The following is a 20,461-nucleotide window of genomic DNA, read 5'->3' as shown; positions in this document are numbered from 1 at the left end:
TACCGTGACTGTTATTGGGCGAATGGATGACGGTTCTGCCAGAGATGACGACTACGAATTGTGAGAACTACCTGTCTAGCTGATCTTCGTGTGCTTTTTGGCTAAGAAGGCGTTGTTAGTTCAGGGAAGTTAAACCGGAGGAAGATCATAAACTTGTAGACAAAACTCACGTGCACAGTTATAGCTTATAACAACAGGCAGGTCCCACTAGATTTGTGATGCGTTTTGGACGCACTGCGAGGGAGACGCGGCCTTTTTGTCTCCTCCAATGCATTCCAGACGGACTCTCCAGCGGAACGGCACCGAGACCGTCCAGCGGCAGCTCTGACCCCAGTTTTCCCGAGATAGCTTGTCCGTGAACGCTCTGAAGAACGTTGACCTACAGCCTGGCAGGAATTAATTGGGAAGTGGTGACGTTTGTATGGTGGGCTGAGCTCATACTTTCAAATGATGAATGCAATCGAAAGTCAAACCACGTTTGTTTCCGTGTGGAATACGCCGCTCAAAAAGCAGACGCTTGAAGTAATAAATTGCTAGTGTAAATTTGGTAAACTTGAAAGGAAGTCTTGAGGCAAGGATTGCGCGCCAGAGACATAAACAAGTAAGACATTTTGTTCAATGTCACTTGCTACGAAAGACCCTCCAGCGTTTTCAGCGTTCCTTTACATTGCGTTTTAGATTCGCAAGCAGAGAAAAATTTTCGAGTAGTGCTTTTGAACAAGAATCAAGCACTTGCTTATTGCTTCCTGTCGGGACTGCTGCGTAAAAGCGCATTCAGCAAGGTCTGAAAAACAGCGGGAGTTTTTGACGTACGGTTACCTTTTTGTATTGTTGAATTGGAATTTAATCATTCGAAACTATCAAACTGTACCTTTGATTCCATGCCTAATGTTAACCAGCACATTGAAATGTCGATGCTGTGACTTGTGTTGTCAAAATTGTTCCGCATAATATCTCATTGCATGTTTCCCTCTGCCCTTTTTGTGCAAATTGCAGAAATATTTTTAAATTTAACTGTTCAAACTTTCTCTTCAGTTTTGTTGATATCAATATTGTGCACTGATGTAGAGGTAACTTGAACTAGGTATACCCACCTGTATCTGCTAGCACCTTGAATCTAGGCTACGATTTTAATGCTATTTCATTGAATTTAAGACCGTGTTTGAATTTCCATCCTGAATGACATGAATGAACAAGATGAGCATGAATGACAGCACCATTTGCATTCCAGATATCATGGCAGCTCTCCCTCAGCAGTTCAGCAGATGGAGTTCCATGCTCCTGAGGACCAGAGTCGGTCCTGGGAACTTCAGTTGGGCTTCTAGCCGGCTGGCCAGCAGTCTAACCTCAGTGCATGATGCTGATGGTGTCAGACATATCACAATGACTTCACCCAAGACCAGGAATGCTTTGTCTCTGGAGATGCTGAGTGAGCTAAAGGTGTGGCATAATATTGTCCCTGTACCTATGAATTATAATTGCAATTAATCAGTACAAATACACTCTGAACTTCCATAACTTGCAACAAATTCATGAGTTCCTGTGTCTATATGCATTAAATGTCAGAGGTATCAGGTAAGCTGGTATGATAATCTTTCCACCATTTCACAGCATTAGAGCAAGGCTGGATTATTTGAAGATCGTTTCCATTGCAAAGCTTCAGCTATGAATTTTATACTTTTTGCCTTTCAGCAACTATCCTTGAAGGACTAGCGACATCTCAATTTCTATCAACTATCCTGAATGAGGAAAAAATTGAATTACTCACATAAAATGCCCAGAGATTCCATTCCTCCCATGATTTGTTCTGAGTGAATGAACCTCTACAATGCTCATGATCTCCAGGAGCATGTGAATCAGCTGTCCTCCAGCACCCGGGTGGTAGTGCTGAGCGGTCAGGGCCCTGCCTTCTCTGCCGGTCACAACCTGAAGGAGTTGACCAGTGCAAAGGGTCGCGACCACCACCAGTGCGTGTTCGATTCCTGCACGGAGCTGATGCTGGGTCTCCAAAAGCTGGAAGTTCCTGTCATTGCGCAGGTGAGCCCCGGATGGCTCTTCAATGGGATGTCTCGAATGTATTTAGCAATGAAATGATGGTGACAATGACTTGCCAGAGAATCAGTGCGATCATCGTGTCTCCGTGTTCCCTGCTCACGGCCGCTGACGTCCCCTCTGCCGCCTGGGCTGCCAGGTTGACGGCACGGCGGCGGCCGCCGGGTTCCAGCTGGTGGCCTCGTGCGACATCGTCATCGCCACGCCGCGCTCCAGCTTCTCCACGCCGGGCGGCAACGTGGGCATCTTCTGCTCGACGCCGGGCATCGCCGTGTCGCGCGTGCTGCCGCGCCGGCTGGCGGCCCACCTGCTGCTGACCGGGCTGCCGCTGAGCGGTGAGGAGGCGCTGCGTGTCGGCCTGGTCAGCCGGCTGGTGGAGCCCGACCAGCTACAGCACGAGACGGCCCACATCGCCGCCGCCATCGTCCGAAAGAGCAGGAGCGTCATCGCGCTGGGGAAGAAGTTCTTCTACCAGCAGCTGGAGCTGCCGATCGACGAGGCCTACCGGCTCGGTAGTCGGCTGATGGTGGACAACATCGCACTCAAAGACGGACAGGAGGGTATCAGGGGATTCATCGAGAAGCGGGAGCCCAAGTGGACCCACACGGATGACAAGGCACATGACTAGGACGGTCGAAGGGGTTTGTATCCGCGGGGGTGGGAGGCTGTTACTGGGGTAACGCACATTAATATTTTGTTGCATGTGCGCTGCAACCGTTGAGTTATCGGCTGACGGCACAAATATGGTTGGCTTGGCTGGCGACCAGATGGATGCTTTCAGCGAGCTCCCTTTTGCATTAACAATGTCATTATGTCGTTGTAGTTGGATAAATCGGGAAGTGTTTGCCGGCTGCACACCGCACGGCATTGGATGTTCAGCGGGTTTCAGTTGTTGCCTTCTGTGCAATAACGATCGGATTGAGGCATTGTCGAGGATGCTTCCCGTTTATGATGCTGTTTGAGTTATTGTGCTTGCAACTCAGATGGTATAACTGTTAACTGTTTAATTCCGTAAGTAATAAGTTATGTCAGTCAACTTGGGCATTGTTATTGTTCAGATTGGCTGAGGTTTGTACTGCATCCATGCTGTTCATGTCTGTTCAGGGTGTGATTTTGTTATCGTATTGTGCTTCAGATGTGTCAATAAACCCACATACATTGGAATCCAAACGCGTTCACATCTCGAAACACAACCTTGCTGATGCCCGACTCGTCTACGTCATTAACGCTACCTCTTCTATCACTATTTTTTTAACTGATCCTCCCTCGCGCTATAACTTCGGCTTCGCCCTTTCAGAATTCCGCGTATGGCGTGAGTAGCTCAGCAATGGGCTCTCCCCTATATATTATCCATCCGAGAAGGGTCTGCTTCGTAGGTGGGGGCCTTCCCATGGGTGATCTTCCAGCTGCATAAAAATGAGCAAATATTCAATTCAAAGCGACAATTTACAACGACATATTCTTTTCTCACTGTGCATTTTTCGAGCACACTCCGTTAGCTTACCGATGCGTAAGAGTGATAAGGTAAAGGCATGGTAAAGGTAAGATTCTGGTAAAGGTGCAAGGTTTCGTAAAGTTGCAGCTCTGGTTGACTGCACGCATTTGCGGCAAAATATTGCTTTTCGTGATATTATGATTCTAATCAAGGTAAGTTGCCGATTTGTTCATTTTGAATATTACAAAATAAATAGCATTTATTAGAGCAATGCTTATCTCATTTTGCTGCCTGATTGTAGAAAAGCGGAAAGTGCAATTAAAACTTTTGATTTGTTACATATAATGCGCAGCTGCTTCAAACAGTGAATTTATCGAATTCCGCGGGCGCGTTCACCAATATACCCTGCGTTCACACGCTAGGATTGTGTGGTGAATTGTTATATATTTTCTATAACTGAGAGCAGATCAGTTAATTCGAAACTTGATTTGCACCTTGAATTTCCTTGACAGCACCATTGAAAGCTCGCAAGATGTATACTCCACAAGTCAACGCAATTTCTCGGGAATCATTTTCTGCCAGAGGATCTCCGAGAACGTCTGCAACTAAGTCAAAATCTGCCATAAAATCACGTGGATTGCTCAGCTCATCATTTTCTGCAAGGTAGGTTTAATTCAGTAATTATTTTTCCGACACTGCACTAATAAACGGTTGTTACTTGTAATGTAAAGATTGTTTTCAGTATTCTGCATTTATGGTGCATTTCAACATGTTTGCACCCACAACCTAGTTGCCTGCTGCAGAGATATTGTTAAGGTGCCTACCTACCTTAGGTAGGACGTGACTTAAAGATGTTGGTGCCAAATGGCACCTTGAGATGTCAGTGAATACCTTAATACAGCAATTATATTCCGTTCCATGTCAAGGTTGAGGTTGGAGTTCCTTCGGCAGTTAGTTCCTCCATTCAATAATTTGCGTATCTGAGTGTAAAAGCTGTATGTACAGAAAGTACCCCCTGCTTTCAGCAGGGCACTTTGGCTGCAAGCTTGGCATGGATCAGACTACAGCAACATCATATATATTGATACCTCATAAAATACCAATGTTTGCTCTACAGTGTTTTATCCTTAGCTATCTAAACCTGGATGTTGAAGATTTTTCTTGTGAATTATTTTGTATTGTTTTTCATTTTAACATATTTTTTCTTTGAAGCTTCCTGTTACATTTCTCATTTCTCTCATTCTCACTCAACATTTCTCATTTCTCATTTCTCTCATTCTCTCATTTTTCATTCAACATTTCTCTGTTACAGTCCAGGGGCTGGTCTGCATACTTCAAGGATCATTGAAGAGACTCAAGAATACTCTTTGGAGTCATTGGGGTCTCCCAATGACTTCCTGTTACATTTCTCATTTCTCTCATTCTCATTCAACATTTCTCATTTCTCATTTCTCTCATTCTCTCATTTTTCATTCAACATTTCTCTGTTACAGTCCTGGGGCTGGTCTGCATACTTCAAGGATCATTGAAGAGACTCAAGAATACTCTTTGGAGTCATTGGGGTCTCCCCTTCCAGTGCTGGTCACTGAAGTGCTGTCTTCATCTGAGAGTAAGTTTTAATGCTAGTAAATGTGGGTGTTACAATGACTGAAAAGAGTATAAACAAGTTGAAATTTTACTGAATATTGAAAAATAGCCAGAATGAAAGGTTATTATGTTGCTTTCAATCAACAGGAGAAATAACAGCATTGGCCTGCTTTTAAATTCCCTGTTCTATTTTACAGAATGTGGCTGTCACAGCTTTATCACAGTTGATTGAGATGCATGTGTTCCTGTGAGTCATATTAGATGTGGTATGCATTTCAGCCTGTTATCTTTGACTCCTGTTCGCATGGTGTTATGTATAAGTCCAGGTGTCATAGCTCTTGTATCCTTTCCCCAGGATCTGGCGAGGTATCGGTGCAGGTGTCGGAGCGCGGCTGGGCGTGGCTGGTGTGCGGCCGCCGCCTGTTCGTCTGGCGCTATGCCCAGTCCAGCTCGGAGGCGGCCTCTCGCCGCCTGGCGCTGTGTCGCGAGCTCACCCTGCCGCCCAGTGACCTGGCGCACCGCGCTGAGCTGGTACAGGTAAGACGCCGCCGGATTCTACAACAGCGGGGAGGGATCTCGGCTCGTCACACATTGACCTGTTGCACCGTGCGAAGTCGCTACAAAAGGGGCGTGTGGCGGGCTCCCGGGAGGGACTCCGTACTCTGACGTAGGTACGATGGAGTGGTCGTTGAATCGTTCTTTGATATTAGGCATATACTTGCAACAATTAGAGACTAATTTCATGGGAATGCAGAAAGGGCTTTTAGTTTTACACCTGGTACATCAGTTGGTAGTCGTCAATGTCACTAATTTCTAACGTTTCGAAAGTAATCTCGTTAGTTCGGCAGTCAGTAATGCTTCGTAACTGTCTGACCGCTCCCTGTGCGCGCCGCCAGGTGCTCGGCGGCTCCGAGGTGCACGTGCCCAGTTGTCTGGCAGTGTCCCCCGAGGGCACGCTGCGCTTCTGGCCCAGCGTCATCTATGAGAGCTCCAGCACTGAAAGCAACGCTGACCTGCAGGTACGGTAATGGGGATGCTTCAGGAACACGATTTGGTAGTGTGGGATTTTGCGTTCAAGTAATCGCTGTTAGTGTGAACGAATCACGCGCAACGATGTTGGATTAGATTGGTCCAATCTCTGGACTATGACGGATCTCTAAAATCGGACAGTGCTTTGTTGCGGGCGTCCTGTGACGCTTCATACATGCGAAGATGCCAACTTTTGACCCCACGCCCCCCCCCCCCCGCGTGTCCAGGGCCAGGAGTGTGAGCGTCTGATCTGTCTGGGCGACTCGAGCTGCCTGCTGGCCACCACCACGTCCACGCTGGTGCTTGTCTCGTGGCCGGGCGGCGCGCTGGGCTGCCGTCGCCTGGCCCCGCCGGCCGGCCTGCTGGGCGGCATCGGCCGGCGCGTCTCCTCGCTCATCTGGGGAGCCATGCAGACCGCCGGAGCTGAGGAGGTGAGGACTGGAGACGGACAGACGGACGGGAGCGCAGGGGGACCCACGGTGATTGGGGCGGGCTTCGTCGGCGTTAGATAGTTACCCTGTATTGGTCTTGCATACTGCATTGATAACGAGGAACTGTGCAGCTGAATATGCTTGATTCACCACAAATTGAGAACACCACAAGTCTTGGACACAAGATTGTGCTTTTTTTAACTAGGAATAACAAATGCTATTTGAATATTTCTCCATCCTTCATTCTCGTATGAAAATCATTTATGAACGCATTGCCATTTTCATGAGCAAACTATCGGTTCTCACTAGCGACCATGTCGCACACCATCTGATACCCTGCCCCCCTCTCTCCAGCCGCTGGTTTCACTGCGAGCGGCGGCGCCGGAGGAGCCGGACTGTATCGGTCACACGGTGTACGTGATGACAGCGCGCCACCTGCAGCGCTGGTGGGTGGCCGACGCCGAGCACATGGACTCGCAGCTCGACGTGGAGCGGCTGGCGCGTGACGCTTTCGTTCAGCACCTCTGGGTAAGCAAATAGGCCGCGGAGGCACGCGGAGTTAATCCGTAAAGGAACGGCAGGTTTTGTTTTGTGTGTAATGTCTGAATATTGAAAGCTCCCCAGAGCTATTGAATGTAAGCTATTGCTGTTCATCTATTTGTTCATCGATATGAGCTTTTCGTTTCCGCAGAGTGCCGACACAGCCAGCGAGGAACTGGAGGTGACCCTGCGGGACCTGTGGGTGACCAACGTCGGCATCGTGGTTCTGGCCACCGCACTGAGTCCCACTCAGCCCGGCACGGCCGTATTCGCCATAGGTAAGGCGATGTGCCAAAGCGGTACTTCTTCCCCACACAGCACGGCACGGTCGTATTCGTTATTCTGCTGGACTTCTTTTTGCAAAGTTACTGGTACAGCTGATGCGATTTTTACGTTACTGTGCGAAAAGGCTAAGGTGTTACGACAGGACACCATGATTCGATTGTGTCCTGTGCACACCGTGAAATGGGCCAGTGCACAAAATCATCACCTCACTTTCCGGCCTATTAAAGCAGACATTACCTCATAAGGTCTGCTAGCAGACCTGGCCATTTCACTGAGTATTACACTCATAGTCAGGTAAAAGCCCAAGATGAAATTTCATTATCATCCTCCCATGATAATTTCAACGACATGCTGACGTATCTATGTATTGTAGTCTACGTCATTGTTTCTTTACAAAACAAAACATCTTGTACATGGTGGCCACACAAGCAACATGAGGATTGATCGGTCGCATGCGGCATAAAGCAAAGTTTGTCGACTGGTTGTTGCTTCTATACTAACTAAGCGACAAAGTTCTTCAAGTGTATGGCCTTCTTCTTTGCAGTCGATGTAAATATTAAAACAGAAATGGCATTGGAAGCGCTCGACCGAGAATCTCTGGTCGGGAGATAATGGCTTCACCTTGGTTTGACCGTTTCAATAATGCGCTGGCTAACGTCCTTTGGACACAGTATACAGTCATCCCTTACTTCACCACATATCAAGAAGCACATGGCTCAAGAGCGGGCATCGATATTCATCTTCATCTTCATCTTCATCTTCGTGTTATCGGGACAAGAGGCACGATGTCCTGTAGGGCCCGTTCTCGCCGATTTCCATAACTTCACTTAGTACTCAGTCTGTTACAGGAGTGGAGTACCAGATCGACTCCCAGTGCGCATCCAGCCTGTTCTTAAAGACGTTGACTGAGGGCGAATGTACAATTTCTGCTGGAAGCCCGTTCCAATCGTTAATACACCGTACAGAAAATGAATTCAGTCTGGCACGACAGGTTGCACGAGGCTTCCGTAGTTTAAGTGTGTGACCCCGAGTTCGCCTTTCAGGATTCGTTGCCAGAAGCTCTGAAGGATCAGTATCAACGTGGCCGTGCAGCATCTTGTATGCGTGAATCATATCCATGCGTCTACGCCGATAATACAGTGACGGGAGCTTCAGTCTCTTCAGCCTTTCAGGATATGGAAGGTGGCGGATGCTCACCACTAACCGGGTGGCTCTTCTTTGGACCCTTTCGACTGCCTTCTGATCAGCTCTATTGAACGGACCCCAAACAAGACTGCTGAACTCCAGGTGAGGCCGCACGAGAGATTTGAAAAGAAGAGGCAGGGTAAATTCATCTAAAAAGGCGAAGGACCGGCGGATGACCGCAAGAACTTGAGACGCTTTGAAGACCGCCGTAGACGCTTGCTGTCGAAACTTCAAGATTGAGTCGACCTGCACACCCAGGTCTCTCTCGACTGACGTGTTTGTCAGTCTGTCCGACCCCATTTGAAATGAGTGGCGGTCCTTGGCTGCACCAACATGAAGCACTTTGCACTTATTCTCGTTAAATGGCAGCTGCCAAGTTCTAGACCATTCCACGAGGGCGTTCAGGTCTGCCTGCAATGTCCGTACATCATGTTCAGAAGAGATGCCTGAGAACAGCTTTGTGTCATCCGCGAACATTCGCACATTTGAAGTGACAGCATCTGGCAAGTCATTGACATAAAGCAAGAAGAGCAATGGGCCCAACACTGAGCCTTGGGGCACACCACTGCGCACAGGGACCAGGTCTGACAGGTTTCCATATAGGGACACTTGCTGCATTCTGCCTTCCAGGAATGATTCAATCCAAGACAACACTCGGTCACCAATACCATAACAGCGCAGCTTGCCTATCAGTCTCTTGTGTGGGACGGAGTCGAACGCCTTTCGGAAGTCAAGGTAAATCACTTCGACCTCCGTCTTGTCCTCCAACAGGCGGCTCCATGAGTCTATAGAGTCAAGCAGTTGCGTGTCACAAGATCGCTTCGGGCGGAAGCCATGTTGGTCCTTGGACAGCAGGTCATTTGACAGCAAATGGTCCATTAAACAATCACGGATGAGCGACTCAAGAATCTTACAGGGAACAGATGTGAGGCTGACAGGTCTATAGTTTCTTGGGTCTTCCTTTTCACCTTTCTTAAAGATGGGTATGACTTTACCGTGCTTCCAGTCTGCAGGAATAGACCCAGTTTCAAGCGATTTTCGGAACAGTAATGTCAAGGGAAGGGAGAGAGGACCACTCAACTCCCTTAAAACGCGGGGGTGAATGTCATCAGCTCCTGGGGCACTATTGGGGTTCAGTGCTTTAAGCTTTTCCATCACCGTGAAAAGGTTGACTGGTATATCGATCAGCGGCGGCCCTGTGTAACGGTTTGCTAGTTGTGGCACGACATCCGTTTTTTCAATAGTGAATGCGCCTGAGAAGACGTCATTCAGGAGCGAGGCCTTCTCTTTTTCCTCGCTAACAAGCTGGCCCTGGTCGTTTCTTAGATCACCAATACTTGATTTAACTTTACGGCGGCTGTTCACATATTTCCAAAAAGCCTTCGGGTTTACTTTCATGTTTGCTGATATCTTAGCTTCAAAATCTTTCCTTAACTGGCGAGTCAATGTCCTAAGCTTATTTCTACAAATCTTGTATCTGCTATAGTCGATCGGGTCTTGCGTTCTCATGTACACTGACCACAGTACCTTCTTCTTCTTCTTGAGGTTTAGTGAACGGCTATTCATGTAAACGTTCTTTTTAGACTTGACGCTCCTTGCTTTGGGTATGCACTCACTCATCAGCGATTCAAGTTTGCTCCTAAACCACTTGTAACCCGCGTCTACACTCATGGTTGACAAACAGCTCCAGTCAACTGCATGTAGTTTTACACGCAAGGCCGTGAAGTCAGCGCGGTGAAAATTCCATTTCAAGCCGGCAGAAGAACATTTTTTGTTGTAACAGGCAATATCGCATTTCAGTAGCACATGATCACTCCTTCCTAGTCCAGGACAATATTTGATCTTTGTTATCATATTCTCATCATTTGTAAACACCAAATCCAGTATACTAGGCCTACAACCCTCTCTAAATCTGGTAGGCTTGGTGACATGCTGGAACAGGAATGCATCCTGAACGGCAGACAAAAACTTGTTGGCAAAATGTGCTTCAGATGCGCTGCAAAAGTTGTTTTCCCAGTCAATCTGAGGAATGTTAAAATCCCCAACAATGAGCAGGTGAGTGTGCTTGAGAGAAATCGCATTTTGGAGTAAGCAAGACAAATCATCAACACTTCGATGGGGGTCGCCTGAGGGGCTGCGATAAATGCATCCGGCAAGTAGCACGTCATTGTTTTCCAAGCGCAATTGTACCCAATTGCGCTTGGAAAACTAATATTCACTCGGGTTCAGCCACTAGCAGCAGGTACTCTGATAGTTCAGTCGTTCCGGGCCGTACAGAAGTCTGCCAGAGACGACTACTTCAGTGGACGTTCCATGGGACCGCACCATGTTCAGACACCACGCGCGACGCGAGTTTCCAGTGTGTCTCAGTGTTCTAATCACCGTGAGTCCCACACTACAGTCACCACTAGTTGAGCGTTTCTCCCTTGGTCACGCGCGCCTCCAGATAGTCTATCTTCCGCTCCAGCTTGGTCAGCTTCTCGTTGAGGATGGCCAGCCGCGACTTGCAGCTGAGGTCGAACGAGTTGAGGAACTCGGCCGTCTTCTTGATGCTGTTGGTGATGACCTCGATGTACTCGCGGTTGGCCCAGTCCTGCTGGATCTGCATTTGAATGGCCTCTCGGTGGTTGGTAGCCATGATGGGGACTGTGGGCGACAAAAGCATTTTTAGAGGCCATCATCGAACCGCATATCAGAGGCTGCAATAAATACCATGATTGAAAGTCTCCAAGATAGAAATAGTGAACTGATGCATTTGTAAAAGGTCCAGAAAACATCTCTCCCTCTTAAAATTTTGTGTAGAAGTATCTTGCACTGGGTTCGATCATGGATGAGGTAAAAGATGAGTGTTATCTCAACCATGGTATTTGGTAAGATATTTCTTTGTGGTGGAAGTTTCATTTTCATTGCAGTTATGACAGCTTAAACTTTTAAAACTCTAGCTGAGCACTGTTTGAGATATGCCATGAACTAACAAAATTACAAAAAATATGGGTCAACAAAATTATGGGATGCAATGGAAGTATTTTTTTCAGATGTACCTAACATGTGACTGAAACATTGTTAGTGGATGTTTAATTATCACCACTGCCAAATTGTTGGCATTTTTCCTATTTAGTGAAAAGCATATGAACTGTGCTGTTCATAAATGAGACAGAAACCTCAGTATGTAATTTCCATTTAACGGAGTGCCAACCAACAGCATGCTGATTGAATTAGGTACACACCCAAAACTGCGATAGGACCAAAGTTGATGTTTGGCACTTCCTAAATTATGCTCAACAATTAAAATAGTTGCCAAACCATCTGATGTGTATATCAGGGTAGTTACAGTCAACTAGAAAATGATGTTCTGCCTCTTACAAGGTAATAGTTGACTGAGACATTAGGATGTGCCATTATTACTAATGCAATTTAATGTATCTGGTTTTGACAGTGGCGGATCCAGGGGGGCAAAATGGGCATTTGCCCCCCCCCAAACGGCATGATTTTAACATTGCGCCTATGGACGATGCATGGAAAGAATCGATAAATTTTTATGGTTTTCCCCCCCCCCCCAAACCTCTGAGCTGGATCCGCCTCTGGGTTTTGATACGGGCAGGGCCACCAGACAAGCTGTCACTCAGTCGGTATGAAATGTTGATAAAACAGTCTATAAGTTCAGGCAACTGTTTTCCTGTGAGGAATGGTATATCATGACTTATTCATGAAAACATTGTTCTACTCCTGTCTGAACACAAACACATTGATAATACAGAACATTTTTAGCCCATAACAGGCAAAAAGAATAGTTGATCAAAGTGTCAAGTGTTGTTTAAATTGATTAATTTAACTTCATGGACTTTGAAAAACATGCAGAACAAAATTTGAATACATGAAAATTACAAAATGAAAAGCTTGGTATTTGTGGTGGAATATTTCCATCCATTTATGATGAAAAGATACAGGATAAGTAACTAACTCACTTGTTCTTTTCAATCGTATATTCTTCCTGAAAATACAATAAACTGATCTGAGCACACTTTAACACAAATATTAGAAAAACGCACCAACCTGTGCAATCCACAAAGCAAATAAGTGTTGTGTTGCGATTGTTGCGCAGATGCTACGAAATTGAATGGAAGCGCTCGTAATACGGAGAAATTTCAAAAAAGTCCCTAGATACTATAGTTCAGCTAAATTCTCTAGCTATTGTTATTTGACCGAAACATAGGGCTGGAAGATGTCGTATCACGTATATGCTAATTGCTGAAACGAAACACTTATTAGAATTAGATGAGCTTTAAAACAATTATAACAATTATATTGAAAATATAATTGAAAAAACAATTATATTGAAACAATTATATTGCCGGTCCCGTAGCTCAGTCGGTAGGGCAGAGCGTGGGACTTCGCATGGTGAGAGCAAGTGTTCCTGGTTTTATCAGTCCGGGCTCGAAGCGCGACGGGTGCTTGACATTTATGGGCCTCCTGGCTCCTGACGGGCATGGTTGCGGTTGGTGGCAGGCCGTAGCCAGGCGAAGTCAGCGAGGGGACCGGCCGTGCGCGGCTATGTGCGCACGTTAAACTTTGGACTCCAAATTCTGCCACAGAACCGGAGGGCTGTTCACGGGCCCTGTGTGCGGTCGGACCGCACACAGCCTCCAAGCTCCGCCCACTGCGTCCCTACGTCAGCCTTCCGTCACCGCACACAGCGAACGCTGTGGCCGGTCGGGACTGGCCACAGCGGACCGTCCACCGCACGCAGCCGTGACGTCAGAGCCGCCTACCCATCCCCTACCCCCACGCCTGCTGGACGCACCGCACACACCGCACGCAGCAGTGTGCGGTGCCCGTGAACACCCGGAATTGCGCGATCGGAGGGTAGAGGGCAGGGTCATACATGCAGTTTTGCAAGAAATGGATAAATCATTTGGAATTGATAACGATTGAAAACTTCTCTCATTTTTTAGACAGACTAGCAGCAAAGTCCCGCGGCCCAACTGTTTTCCACACTAATCGAGATGTGCGGGACTGGAAGTCTCAAAATTGTCGCAGCTACTGACTAGCCAAGTCCGAAATTTGTTGGGATTTCCCGAACGTGCCCGATTAGGCTGGGACTGGTCGGAAGTTCCGGAGTTTGTCCCAAGTTGTCAACGTTTTTCAGCCATACCTATCCCCGTACCGTACTGCTGGCAAGGGATGCTCTTAGCTTAGGTTGCTGGTATACAAAATCCAGATATGTAGGTATGCGACAACCTTATTTTAGCCACAGATGAGTAGGCAGATCAGGTTTTTTTCCGTTTTCGAAGTCTTCAATCGATGAATATGGCCACGGTGATAAGTGGCTTTCGCAAAATGAGTTGTGAGGTGATGACCCGACATCGTCTTCACACCCTCTCTGTGCCTTGTTCGTAGGTGTGCTGGAGGACAGCGTGGACCGTCTGCCGCGCCAGTGGTCCCGGTTCGACGTCGTCCAGTACACGCTGCCGGTCGAACAGTGCGCCGGCACTGAGCTCCGCCTGCTGGCCCCCGGCGAGCGGGCCTACATCCAGCTGCGGCGTCAGATCCTCTGCGTCAACCGTGAGTTACCTCCTGCTGCCCCCTCCCCCCCCCCCCCGGCGAGCGGGCCTACATCCAGCTGCGGCGTCAGATCATCTGCGTCAACCGTGAGTGATCGGCGCTGTATTATATACGCAAACATTGTGTGGCCGGTGTCAGATCGTCTGCGTCAACCTTTGCTAACCGGTGTCCCGGTGTCTTCAATCTTTGTCAACCGCGAGATATCAGCGGCGATGTGTCGTTTTCACACATGTGACAGTAACTGTGTTCGGTCGACATCCGTCAGTTATCCATCCATCCTGTCTATTGATGCCCTCCCGTTACAACACTGTCCTCTATCTCCTAATGACCGCCACTCCCTTCGGCAGTGTCGTGTCCCTCAGAGCCGGCCGAGACGCTGCGTCTGTCGTCCCCGTCCGACCAGGTGCTCGGATGGGGTCTGGGCGCCGACTCTGCCCCGCTGGTCTTCACCAGCCACCACGGCCTGCTGAGGCTGAACGCGCGCGCCCCCTGCGGCGCCACCACCGTCGCCGATACCAGCACCACGTATGTTGAGAGAGATCAGCGGTCTTACAGATTATCGTTTTATTTTGCTACCGTGTGACATTTTTGCTTTCTAGCAATGTCTAATGACACCTTTTGTAAAATGCGTTTCGTTTGAGTCGTATTTTTATCGCGTAAGCAATATAAGAATTACGCTCCATCTGAAATACATTTGATAAATGTTGGCGTACATTCGTTGGTACATCATACGTTCTTAGTGGAATCGCTTACATGCGAGGCTGCTGTATAACACGTGACCCTCCGCCCCTCCCCGTTTCAGCGTCCCCGGCTCGATGTTGACCATGGACCAGAGCCGGCTGAACCAGTCTCTGAACGTGTCCATGACTCAGGCAGACGTGGATGAGCTGACCTCGGGCGGTCCCAAGGCGCGGCTCCGCGCCGCCTGCATCCTCTACTGCCGGAACGAGCTGGTGAGGGGTGGTGGGAATGGGGAGAGATTAGGGGCAGTGATTGACTAATGAGGGCAGGAGAAGGACAGCTGGGATCGAACAGTGCGATGTGCGTTTGATGGATTTGGTAGCCCAGAAACCTTGGTCAGAAACGTTTGCAATTGGCAACAACGATGTAATTTCATGCTGGGCTCAGCTGATGTTGGTTATAGGAACTGTTGGTGATAATCTAAGTTCTTTTTAAGCTGCCCGCTGCTCGATTCTAAACAACGTCTATTGCAGCGAGCACAGCTTTGGTTTCGCTACCACTTTGCACCGGCCCAAGAGCAATGGGCGCAAAATGACCCCAGTAGTTGGCGCGCCCTAACGCTCCAATAAACTACAATGGCCCAAGAGCAGCCGCCGCTTCATTACCCCAGCGCAGTTCGGTCGCTAGCCTGTGATTGTCTGACCCCACGACACGTCCCTCTCTCCAGACGCGCTGCGCAGAATTGGTGGAGGAGCTGTTTCCGCGCCGGTCGGCCGACGGGTTCGACTCACAGCTGGATAAAACGGTGGCCGACCTGAGCGCGGACGTCATCAACGACTACCCGGCGTCCGACCCGCGCTGGGCTGAGGCCATGCCGCACGGTCAGTAAAACTGCAGCGTGGCAGGGTGGTATGACAGTGGAAAGGGATGGGGATGGGACGAAGCGTGGGTTTCGTGCAAAATCACTTTTTTGTGTTACTCTGGAATGGTGTTACAGGAATAAATCTGGGAGGAACGCAGTATGTAATGCAGTCACAAATTATCTAGATTTATTTGTTCTACGCGTTTGCTCTCTCACTCGGTAAGCGTTAACTACCGTGTCAATCATTTCCTCCAAGCGTTGACATCCGTCTCGCTCTGCACCGTCTTACAGATGCCACCGTGTCGACGACCAACTCTCTGATCCTGCTAAATCAGCTCGGCGACAAGCGGGAGGCGCACCAGCTCTACCTGGCCTTCCTCCGGGCCGTCGGACTCTGGGACCGGGTGAGAGAAATGCGATGGATCTGTTGCAACGGTGGTGACGTCAGTGCATTTAGTTTTTTTTAGAGCTGCTGTCGGTGCCAACTGCCATTGTTGTTCGGATGATTGCTTCTTTGAATGAAGAATGGACTCGGGGGTCCTGAAAGGGTATACTCGTCGGGCGATCGACGACGGATAGGCCGGGAGAAACAAACCGCAATGTGTTGTCTGAGGAGCTACTGCGCTTACCATAATGACATTCTCACTAATGATTATTGTTTAAACTCTGGTAGACCGGGGCCATGATTGTTCGTGGTGAGTGCCGTCTGCCGCTTGTTTTCCTTGCCGTCTGAAACAACTGCTGACGTCTGTCCCTCCGCAGCTGACGGGTATCAGTCGCGAGGATTCGGCGGTGGCCACCACTCAGGTGCTGCGTGAGCACCACGAGAAGATCCTGGCCGCCATGGCGCTCACCAACCAGTCGGCACAGTGAGTAGGGGACGGCGATAGCTGACGGGGCTTAGTATGGACTGGTACTGCAGGTGACTCATGGTGGACGTCGCCTTGCTTCGTGCCTATCAAGTGACCAGTCTATGACATTAGGCTAGGACGTCAGGCATTGGACGTGACGTTGGTCTTTCTGTGGCCTGTGTTTGACCTGCACAATGCGCTTATGGCATGTGAACTATTTGAGACATTGGGTTGGGTCAACTGTTCGATGACTCTTTTCTGTGATCTGTGTTTGACCTTCGACCTGCCAGGCTGAATCAGGTGGTAATGTTTGACCTGTGTTTGACCTGTGACCCGCCACTCGCCAGACTGGGTCAGGTGGTCGACGACGCCGTCACCCGCGTGGTCGAGGAGCGCGGCGAGGTGCCGCAGCACCCGCTCACGGCGCAGGACGTCTTCTTCCGCCACCTGTCGGCCGTGGACGATATTATCGGTGCGCTGGTCGGCCTCCAGGAGGAGCTGCTGGCCACGGGCGCTCCGCCGCGCGACCTGGTGCAGCTGACCTCGGACACAAACACCATACTGGTGGTGAGTGGAACGGGCCGGGCGCCGCACAGTCGCGTCTGGCTGCTCGAATAACCATTCAAAGGCGAGATAAGTGAGGCCTCTGATATTAAGTTATGGGAATACACCAGCAAGTCACCCTGTTAGCACTGACCTCGTTGATCACTGACTTCACTGTCCATTGACCTTGACTGCTGCCCCAAAAGGCAACCGACCTTAACCAGTAATGACGGGCGCCTTCTTCCTCCGCCCTCAGCGGATGCTGACGTCTGTGTCGGCGGCGGCGGCCGACCTAACCCCTGAACAGACCCCCACCACCGGGGAGGAGGGATCTGAGTGGCCCCAGCAGCAGCAGTGCCGCGAGCGGCAGCCCTGGGGCACGGCCGGTCCGGCCCGCGAGCTGCTTCACCGTCAGTACCAGATCACACTCAAACAGGCGCTGCCCAACACGGAGACGGGCGCGACACGGACCAGCCTCTACCAGCAGGTCAGGGGAGACACAGGCCAGGCTTCACCAGGACCAGTATTTTATAAGCTGGACAGGATGAGGGAAATAGCTGGAAAAGGAAGGGAGAATGTTGGTAAGGATAAACAAAGGGGCAGTGGAGCTATCATGGTTATCGATGACTGATATGAATCGGGAACGAGAGACGAAGTGAAAAACTTGAAGACGTTTTGTTTCACAATGCAAGTGTAACACCCTATTCTTACATTGACCTGACCTGACCCGCCAGCTGCTGGAGCTGGCTGACCTGCTGCTGTCCGGCTACACTGACCTGACCTGACCTGACCCGGTAGCTGCTGGAGCTGGCTGACCTGCTGCTCTCCGGGTACGCCGTTCAGTTGACCTGACCTGACCTGACCTGACCTAACCCGCCAGCTGCTGGAGCTGGCTGACCTGCTGCTCTCCGGGTACACTCGACTGACCTAACCTGACCCGGCAGCTGCTGGAGCTGACTGACCTGTCGCTGTCGGGCTACACCCAACTGACCTGATCTGACCCGCCAGCTGCTGGAGCTGACTGACCTGCTGCTGTCCGGCTACACTGACCTGACCTGACCTGACCCGCTAGCTGCTGGAGCTGGCTGACCTGCTGCTCTCCGGCTACACTCAACTGACCTGACCTGACCCGCCAGCTGCTGGAGCTGGCTGACCTGCTGCTCTCCGGCTACACTCAACTGACCTGACCTGACCCGGCAGCTGCTGGAGCTGGCTGACCTGCTGCTCTCCGGGTACACCGTTCAGTTGACCTGACCTGACCTGACCTGACCTGACCCGGCAGCTGCTGGAGCTGGCTGACCTGCTGCTTTCCGGGTACATCATCCATTCTGACCTGATCTGACCTGACCCGACCCGGCAGCTGCTGGAGCTGGCTGACCTGCTGCTCTCCGGCTACACCGTTCAGCTGGAGAGTCTGCGCGGCGTCGAGCGGTATGCGGCGGTGGAGGCGGAGTTTGAAAAGGACCGCTACCAGTTGATCCATCCGCTATGTAAGCAGCGGGGGGAGGGGAACTAGGGTGGAGTAGGATGGAGGGCCTGGACTTGGATTGAAGAGGAATAATGATGTCTGAAACGGTGATGGACTGCGGTGAAGTGCGTGTTGGACTGCGGTGAAGTGCAGGGTGTTGACTGTTGCGGATGGTTTACGGAAGTGTGAAAAGATTTCTATGATGAATTTTGATCGTGTCAAGACAATCGATATTGAAATTAGATTTATTTTTGGTCCTTTGTTCTAGATTTTTATTTAGGTCAGCGAAGGGAAGTTTGTAACTGGTTTGATATTTGCAATTTTCAATTGCGTTGGGACTGGGGTCATACTACCGTTTGCCCCGTCTGCACTGTAAGTCCCCAAATTTCCCGCCCGTCCCGTTTCAGTGGAGGCTGAGGAGTACGAGCGTGCCACCAGTCTGGCCGAGAAGTACCTCGACTTCCGTATCCTGGTGGAGGTCTGTGAGAAGACCAACAGCACCGAGCGGCGTAACAAGTACCTGACACAGTTCGCCGACAAGGTACGGAGAGAGGAGGGAGAGAGACGCTGGTCGTCGGCGTTAATGCATCTGTACCGTACAACTTCATCCGCATGGCTAGACCTAACTTATCGTAACTAAATAGTTTTTAGCGTCCCAGTCAGGTTGCACTCGCCATGCTGTTTCTGTTTACCGTTATATTTTGTAATTTATCGCTATGACTTGACTGTACCATAATTGACCCAGCTCACTAATATGTCGCCCGCCGACCCGTACCGGTGACCCCGCTGACTGATATGTCCTCCGTGGGCAGGGTTTCGCCGACTTCCTGTTCAACTGGTACCTGGACCAGGGCCGGCGCGGACAGCTGCTCAGCCAGTGTCGCCGTGCCGAGCTCGCCGGCTTCCTACAGGAGTACCGCGGCCTGCGCTGGCTGAATGAGCTGGAGGCCGGGCGGTATGGACAGGCGGGGGATACACTGGAGCAGTGTGCCACGTCGGAGACGGAGTTCCTCACCAGGTGAGCCGCCGGATGGGTGGACGGTGGAAATGGACCTCGCAAGGTCGCCACACGGGAGCTGGTGGGGTAGGACGCGGTGAGAAGCGAAGGGAACACTCAAAGAAAAATGTTTTGCCAGATTTGCTCAAGAACAACGCGTTGGAATTCATGTCTTTAATTATGTTCCACGTCTTTGAGCGCTTTATTGCAACGCTTGGAACGAAGTACCGAGCCACAGCTACTCGATCAATATTGGATGGAGATGGTTTGTGGTGCGGTTAATGCTATGGCGCTGGATGGCGTGGGGTCCTTATTTGACCAGCACCCACCCACTCGTTTCTGTCGTTCTCGTACCACAGGAAGAAGACCTATCTGAGTCTGGCGAAGCTGTGTGCGCTGGCCGGCCGGCAGGGCAATGAGCTGGAGGGCAGACTGGCGCGGCTGCAGCCCGAGTTTGAGCTGACGCAGCTTCAGGAGCAGCTGCCGCTCTCTGTACTGGAGGTGAGGGATGGGAGCAGGAGGGGAGAGAGAGAGAGAGAGAGAGAGAGAGAGAGAGAGAGAGAGAGAGAGAGAGAGAGAGAGAGAGAGAGAGAGAGAGAGAGAGAGAGAGAGAGAGAGAGAGAGAGAGAGAGAGAGAGAGAGAGAGAGAGAGAGAGAGAGAGAGAGAGAGAGAGAGAGAGAGAGAGAGAGAGAGAGAGAGAGAGAGAGAGAGAGAGAGAGAGAGAGAGAGAGAGAGAGAGAGAGAGAGAGAGATAGAAGAGAGAGAGAGAGAGAGAGAGAGAAGAGAGAGAGAGGAGAGAGAGAGAGAGAGAGAGGAGAGAGAGAGAGAGAGAGAGAGAGAGAGAGAGAGAGAGAGAGAGAGAGAGAGAGAGGAGAGAGAGAGGAGAGAGAGGAGAGAGAGAGAGAGAGAGAGAGAGAGAGAGAGAGGAGAGAGAGAGAGAGAGAGAGAGAGA

The 20,461-nt window shown here is 50.0% G+C and overlaps 3 protein-coding genes across 7 annotated transcripts; 2 read left to right on the top strand and 1 right to left on the bottom strand.

Moving 5' to 3' along the window:
- Positions 1–595: 595 nt before the first annotated feature.
- On the top strand, positions 596–3,216 carry LOC122373677 (enoyl-CoA hydratase domain-containing protein 3, mitochondrial-like). 4 transcript variants are annotated; one of them, XM_043351982.1, is made up of 4 exons: positions 596–782; positions 1,232–1,440; positions 1,846–2,037; positions 2,192–3,216. In XM_043351982.1, exons 2-4 carry the CDS (start codon positions 1,237–1,239, stop codon positions 2,678–2,680), a joined length of 885 nt encoding a protein of 294 aa, XP_043207917.1. In that variant the 5' UTR covers positions 596–782; positions 1,232–1,236; the 3' UTR covers positions 2,681–3,216. The 4 variants fall into 4 exon arrangements, with proteins under 4 accessions (XP_043207917.1, XP_043207916.1, XP_043207915.1 ...); XM_043351981.1 differs by having other exon boundaries at positions 636–809; XM_043351980.1 differs by lacking the exon at positions 596–782 and adding an exon at positions 832–867.
- Positions 3,217–3,853: 637 nt separating this feature from the next.
- LOC122373667 (nuclear pore complex protein Nup133-like) lies at positions 3,854–20,009 on the top strand (the record flags this gene model as incomplete). The annotated part of the gene is made up of 19 exons (XM_043351957.1): positions 3,854–4,150; positions 4,981–5,096; positions 5,430–5,611; positions 5,971–6,093; positions 6,331–6,534; positions 6,889–7,062; positions 7,226–7,352; positions 13,942–14,106; positions 14,454–14,631; positions 14,909–15,059; positions 15,515–15,668; positions 15,941–16,053; positions 16,412–16,518; positions 16,848–17,067; positions 17,300–17,530; positions 18,404–18,533; positions 18,919–19,052; positions 19,324–19,529; positions 19,868–20,009. Coding segments are annotated over exons 1-19 (2,988 nt in total), but the record flags the coding sequence as incomplete, so codon positions are not given.
- LOC122373676 (probable protein BRICK1-B) lies at positions 7,711–12,608 on the bottom strand. Of its 2 annotated transcripts, XM_043351978.1 has the most exons (3): positions 12,510–12,608; positions 10,764–11,190; positions 7,711–8,099 (listed from the first exon to the last, which is right to left on the bottom strand). In XM_043351978.1, exon 2 carries the CDS (start codon positions 11,180–11,182, stop codon positions 10,952–10,954), a length of 231 nt encoding a protein of 76 aa, XP_043207913.1. In that variant the 5' UTR covers positions 11,183–11,190; positions 12,510–12,608; the 3' UTR covers positions 7,711–8,099; positions 10,764–10,951. The 2 variants fall into 2 exon arrangements, with proteins under 2 accessions (XP_043207913.1, XP_043207912.1); XM_043351977.1 differs by lacking the exon at positions 12,510–12,608 and having other exon boundaries at positions 10,764–11,224.
- Positions 20,010–20,461: the final 452 nt, after the last annotated feature.

The sequence above is a fragment of the Amphibalanus amphitrite genome, unplaced genomic scaffold (genome assembly GCF_019059575.1).
Source record: "Amphibalanus amphitrite isolate SeventyFive unplaced genomic scaffold, NRLGWU_Aamphi_draft 001533F_arrow, whole genome shotgun sequence".
In the NCBI taxonomy this organism is placed as follows: domain Eukaryota; kingdom Metazoa; phylum Arthropoda; class Thecostraca; order Balanomorpha; family Balanidae; genus Amphibalanus; species Amphibalanus amphitrite.
Note: the sequence above shows the minus strand (reverse complement) of the source record. Positions and strands in the feature narration are given on the sequence as shown.

Bases quoted from the DNA above. Each gene is read 5' to 3' on its own strand.
- LOC122373677 (XM_043351979.1), top strand. From the start codon at position 889: ATGTTAACCAGCACATTGAAAT. The intron at 1,441-1,845 runs GTGTGGCATAAT...CATGATCTCCAG, and splicing joins AGATGCTGAGTGAGCTAAAG to GAGCATGTGAATCAGCTGTC. The intron at 2,038-2,191 runs GTGAGCCCCGGA...CTGGGCTGCCAG, and splicing joins AAGTTCCTGTCATTGCGCAG to GTTGACGGCACGGCGGCGGC.
- LOC122373676 (XM_043351977.1), bottom strand. From the start codon at position 11,209: ATGCTTTTGTCGCCCACAGTCCCCATCATGGCTACCAACCACCGAGAG.